The 5,978-nt window shown below is 45.4% G+C and overlaps 1 protein-coding gene across 1 annotated transcript; it reads right to left on the bottom strand.

Annotated features, from left to right (window-relative positions):
• Positions 1-4,188: 4,188 nt before the first annotated feature.
• LOC134138032 (gallinacin-12-like) lies at positions 4,189-5,723 on the bottom strand. The gene is made up of 2 exons (XM_062571223.1): positions 5,316-5,723; positions 4,189-4,619 (listed from the first exon to the last, which is right to left on the bottom strand). The coding sequence occupies exons 1-2, from the start codon at positions 5,446-5,448 to the stop codon at positions 4,471-4,473; spliced, it is 282 nt and encodes a 93-aa protein (XP_062427207.1). The 5' UTR covers positions 5,449-5,723; the 3' UTR covers positions 4,189-4,470.
• Between the last annotated feature and the right edge of the window lie 255 nt (positions 5,724-5,978).

The following is a 5,978-nucleotide window of genomic DNA, read 5'->3' as shown; positions in this document are numbered from 1 at the left end:
CCAATATTTGAGCATGAGCCTCACAGTGTTTGACTTATTTGTGTAGATACAGCCTCTGAGTCCAGACAATTTTAGCCTTCTAATATGCTCCTGTATCTGGGCTGTTGCAGGATGGCTGTTTCCTTCACTCAGCCTGACTAGTGGAAAGAGCAGCCAAGTGCAAAGACTGAATATGAGACGCTTTCTCCTGAGCTGAAGGAAGAGTCATGCGTACAAGTAACCGCACTGCTTTTGCATGGGATTGCTGCAGATGTAAGGGACAAAGAGGTTTGTCCAAGATTATGAGAGCTCAGCTTCCTTGAAGAGGAGCTTGTTCGATCGTCATTCCAGTTCTGATCATACAGCTCAGCTTACGTTGGTGTTTATAGACCACAAGCAGAGGATTTCATTTTAGTCTGGCTATCTCTGCCAAACAAACACTGGCCTGTTGCCTGGGAACAGCAAACAAATTCCAGCGAGGGGGACATTCAGGTCTTGTTTTGATGAGCTAACATCTCTAGTTATTCATGAGGCTTGTGCTGATCAACAGACTAGACAGGAGGGCAGGTCTGTAGCCTGCCTGAATCCTTTGGTTGTTGCTGTAGCTAAGAGAGCTGAAATGGCTACAGAGGCCCCAAATATATCTCCCAAAAGGTCTGAATGTTTTTATGTCTCCTTCAGAAGCCAGCATAGGACAGCTGGGGTCATATTGTGGAACCTCTCTGTCTGTAGCCATATGAGATCTGATAGCGATGGGTAGCTAAAGTAAGGGATCTCCCAAGCCTTTCCTGCTAGTGTCATCTTCCTCATTTGATTTTTTCCAATTAAGTCAAGAAACTCAACTTAATCTCTTTTCAGAACAATCCTCTAATCTGTTTTAAATTCTCATCAGCCTACATCTCCTAAAGGATGATAGACTTCATCTTCTTATTTCTTCTACTCTTCTGGATTCCCCTTTAGCTTGTCTAACTGTCCACTCTATTTCTACATGCAATAATGTGAGTGCGGTGTCAAGAGGAGTTCAGAGTATCTCCACTGACTCCACTGGGGTTTGCACTTATGGAAATGGTGCAGAGCAGGCAGGGTTGGTTTGCTCTCCATGGAAAGAATTCCTCCAGATAGAGCATAGCGTTAGGCTGGAGATGTCCTTTGCTGAGTGCCTCTAATGAGAAATAGTCCCTAATGAGAAATATTTCTATGTCTACAAATTGAAAATGGGGGGGTGGGCGTGGTATCAAGGGGATGAGCCCAGGCTCTTTTCAGTGTTGCCATGAGACAGGACAAGAGAAAATGGGCACAAACTGAAACACAGGAAGTTCTGCCTGAATATAAAGAAGAACTTCTTTACTGTGAGAGTGACAGAGGACTGGAACAGGTTGCCCAGAGAGGTTGTGGAGTCTCCTTCTCTGGAGATATTCAAAACTTTCCTGGACGTGGTCCTGTGCAAGGTGCTCTAGGTGACCCTGCTTGAGCAGGAGGTTGGACTAGATAATCTCCAGAGGTCCCTTCCAACCTCAACCATTCTGTGATTCTGGGATTATTTGGCTTTTGGATATAAGGGGTGGAAGATGGTGTTTGAGTCTCGTCCCATGTCAAAGAAAACACACAAGTGAACAGACCTGGGTTGAGTGGAAGAGATTACCCAGCAAGAGTTGTCAAGCACTTCTTCCTCCCTAGGGATACATGATGCACCACCTTGAGCATAACTAATTTATCTCAACACTGCTTGTATTTGCCTGGATTTCCATGGTTCCTATGGAAGCAGCATCCTCTATTATATAATTACACCAAAACATCTTATACTGCTGTTATCCTATTGTTTCATTCAAGCAGCAGGTATTGACTTAGTGGATATAGCCTCTGCCTAAGAGAGGGGACTTATCTTAGGCAAATACAGAGCTACACAGGAGACACAGATTTGCTGAACAGAAAACATGGTCCTAACTAAGAACAGCTCCTCTTTGCCATGGAGAGGGAATAAGGATGAACAGTTTTTGAGGGAGACAGCTTGGGCAGCTGGCAAATGGAAACAAATCAAAACCTAGCCGAGAGCTCAGAGGACTGCAGCAAAATAGCAGTGATTGAAAAGTCAGAGTGAGAGCGGAGCAAAAGCCTGTTTCTTTCAGAGAGCAGGGACACCAGCTTTAAAAGAGCGGTTCTGGTAACTGGGCACTGCACCCCAGACTCCACGTGGGTTTCCGGGTCAAGAAACAACAGGAGACAGTAAACTCTATGTATCAAGAAGTACAGTTCTCTACCCTCCATATGTGTGCCTTCTCTCTCTTCTCCATGTGTCAGAGTGAGTGATCAGGTAGCCAGAAGGGAAATCAGTTCATCTCGCTAATCTGGCAGAAATCATAATGGATTTTGTTCTTTTTCTTTTTCAGCCAGCTTGCTAAGCAAGGGAACACGTAACCAGGGGGATGTGGGACAGTGTCTTGCAGCAGCAGCTAGCACTTGCTGCCATGTTACTGCCAGAGGGACAATGTGAAACTGCCAGACAATTAGTTACATACAAATTGGTTGAGCATTTCCACCTTATCCCAATCAAAACTCAGCTGCCCAACAGGTTCAAAACACGTAGGGCGCAGAAGGTCCAACAACTGGCAGAGAGATTTACAAGATGAGCTGCATGAGCTCATATACTTCACTTTCTTAGGAAAGAAGCCTCTAAATGTAGTGGCTAGCAGTCATCCAGATAAGAGGTGTGAATCATGAACTTTGTGGATGAATGTGAGAAATAAACTGTTTGATTTGGAAATGCTCCTTGATTTACAGGCCTGTCTGTGCTGAGTTCCTGTATCAACGTGCGTTGGAGAGTTAGCCTGGAGTCCTTATGATATGGGGAGGAATTTGGCTCTGGACTGAGGCCCATCTCTGTTTTCAGTCGCGGTTCCCAAGCCAACGGCCAGGTCTGTGTAATCAGGCTCTCCTGTCAGCTCATCTCGTGGCAGAGGATCTCCACTGAAGTGCTGCTATCTCCCTGTGTGCATTTGAGTCTCAGACTGTGCTGTGTGTGTGTTATGATAACCCAAAGAAAATAGCTGGGCTGCTCGTGCGCGGCCTCAGAATCATCCAGAGAATCAAGTTAGTCAAATGAGTTCATCTTTGAACCTCTCACGATGGGTACTGACCCTAGTGAAGTCAATGGGAACTTTCCTGTTTGATTCACCAGAGAAAGAATTTCATCTCCTGGGGAGGACTTTTCCCTGGCTCTGACCAATGTGTGAGCTAATTGGCATAACTCTCTCATTAGATCATTGTTTTCTTGCTTATACAGATGTGATTGCCCTGGAGAGAGGTATTTTACTGGAATGGGGACACCAAGAGCAAACTGAGAAGTGGTGTAGGGGGCATCAAAAATCTTCAGGCTAAAAGATTAAAGGAGGAGAAAGAAACGTAGTAGGGCTACCAATTGGATTAGGCTGAGACATCGCATAGGCAGAAAGCTACTAGGAGCAAACGTGCTAATTACGTTGAGTTTATTGCCTGGTGATTGTAGAGAACAGAGAAGCACCAGAAATGCAGCCCAAGGATGAAGAGAGCAGGCTGTCAAGGGGAATATTTACACAGCCTTCATATGCTTCCCCTAGTTTAAAACAAATGACCCTGGGCTCTTCCTTCTTCTCGCTATGCTATGGAAGAAGAATGCACTGGGGACTGCCCTACGGGGCTTCGCATTGCCTGGTCTAGCTGTGGGAGGTATAACTGACTGACAGCACATTCACTGCTGCTATAAACCCTGCCCGTGGACAGGGTAGGTGTGGGTAAGCCCAAAAGTATGCATGTGGGGAATTCCTGCTCTCTCTCCATGTCTTAACCCTTCAGCCAGCCTTTCCAAGTGCCTGTAAGTATCTGGCACAGCCTGGAAAGGAAGAGTAGATATGTGCTCGGGGCCTGCCTGAGACTCATGGGCTACACCTGGCTTTACATCAAAACAGATGATAGCTTTTGGATCACAAATGATGGTAAAGAGGGCTCCTCCATTGCAACTGTTTTTTCCTGGGAAGGGAAAGGAAGACACAGAGCCAACTCACTCTGCTGAGAAATGGATCTCTATGTTCACTTCTGGTTAATGGCAGACAGCGCATCCCATCACCAGCAATTTTGCTGAGAGTAAGCAGGAGTCACAGAATGGCACTTGCTATTCTGATGAACTTCAGGTTTATTGCTTTCAGGTAAGGAGAAAGGCAATTTCTCATCTGGACATAACAAGTGCCAAAAGGGGCAATACATAAGCTAATGGAAGGCCCCAATTTCTTCCTGTTGCAGCATCTTCTAGAAAGTCACAACAAAAGCAAAAAGCAACATGTTCAAAAGTCCATCAGTAAATCCACAGCCTCTGATGATTGGAGCAAAAGTTGTCCCAGGGGAGCAACAGTCATAGAAAGACAAAACATTCCTTCTCAAGAGATAAATTCAGTTGCAGCCTGTTCCTTCTTAGAGGAGTCTGCAGATCCCATGTGCTGCAGTTTGCTCCTTCGGAAATCTTCAGCTCTTTGCAGTAGTCAGTGACAAACTTTTACAACACAGAATGATAGGTTCAAAGCAGTAACTAGCCAGATATTCACCAGCAACGCAGTTTCCAACTCTGCACAAGCCCCCTTCGTGGTTACAGCTATCTGGTCCATGAGCATTTCCTGTACAAAGAAGCAGCAAATTGGTAGATAAAATACATGGAGTTTCTCTGACACAGTGTGTCTAGTCTGCCAAAGCAAGACTGTGAGCACGCATGGAGCTTGAGCTGCAAATCTCAAAGAGCACGCTCAGGATCCCTATCTCAAAGGGATATCAGATATCTGAAAACAGCTTCATATACCTGTTTTTGTCAAAAAAAAAAAAAAAAAAAAAAAAAAACCACTCCACCCCACCCCCCAACATTCAGACCCAGTCTCACTCAGCATTTTGTCATGCAATCATTTTTTCAGGATATTGTTAAAGACACTGGATGTCAGAACAGTTGTTCTCACCCTATCAAAGAAACAACTGCAGTCTGAGAAAAGGAAGAAACAGTTTTCCAGAACCTCTAAAAATGAGCACCAGAGCAGAGATAAAAGATATATCCTCTAAGGTTTGCCCAAACACTCTATTCCTAGATAGGCAGAGCAATGTCCCATTTTCACAGCTATTTCCCTCCTCATTCCTGCATTACCCCTAGGGATGTAATTACACATTTTGCTGAAGTGCCTGACCCATTTTTTCATCCAGAAATCTAAGGACACCTCTCCCCCCCCCCCCCCAGTACCTATAATACTTTGATTTGATTACTCAGCTGTGAAAACTTATTCCTATTCCTAGCTGCCTCTGTTTACCACCCTTGGCCTTCCTGGTCTTACCGTGAGTAGCCAGAGAGATGAAAATTAAAATGAACCAAAGGATCCTCATTGCTTTAGTTCTGCTGGAAAACAGCAAGGCTGAGAGTGAGATTTTGCAGAAGCCTCTGTATGCTGTTGGCATGTTAGATAGCATCCTGGAAGAGGGAGGGTGCAGGCAGAAATTAGTTATAATCCAGTCTCCAGTGTAACATTCGCTGCTCAGAAATTCTGCTCTATGTCGTTCTGACCCAGTGCTGCCGTTCCAAACAATGTCGACTCGTTTCACGTTCACTGATTATCGGCTTCCCCGCTTCCTGTTCCTGGCAGTTGGCATTTTTGACTGGTAGATTGCCAACTGTAGACAGCTCAGTGGGCAGAGAGGTGCAGAAGATCCCTCTGCCCTTCACTTGCAGCCAGCAAAGTGCCTGGGGAGCTGATGAACCGAAGGGTGGCAACCTGCAGAGACAGACTCCTGAGGAGCTGCAGTGAGGAGAACCACACAGACTAGGAGTGATTCATTTTTGCCTGAGCTTCTGTGAATTTTTCTTCCAGCTGAAACCTGGATCTGATTTTCCTGCCAAAAAGCCATTCTAGCTTTGGCTTCCAAGGAATTTGGGAGGCCTCATTCTTGAGCATGATGACCACACAGTGCTTCTTCACAACACTGGTGGAGGAGGTAGCCAG

This window comes from Rhea pennata, chromosome 3, assembly GCF_028389875.1.
Source record: "Rhea pennata isolate bPtePen1 chromosome 3, bPtePen1.pri, whole genome shotgun sequence".
Classification (NCBI taxonomy): Eukaryota; Metazoa; Chordata; class Aves; order Rheiformes; family Rheidae; genus Rhea; species Rhea pennata.
Note: the sequence above shows the minus strand (reverse complement) of the source record. Positions and strands in the feature narration are given on the sequence as shown.

What these genes read in the sequence shown, in the direction of transcription:
- LOC134138032 (XM_062571223.1), bottom strand. Translation starts at nt 5,448, where the DNA reads ATGCTATCTAACATGCCAACAGCATACAGAGGCTTCTGCAAAATCTCA. An exon ending in CATCTCTCTGGCTACTCACG is followed by an intron (nt 4,620 to 5,315) that starts GTAAGACCAGGA and finishes TTCTTTGTACAG; the next exon opens with GAAATGCTCATGGACCAGAT.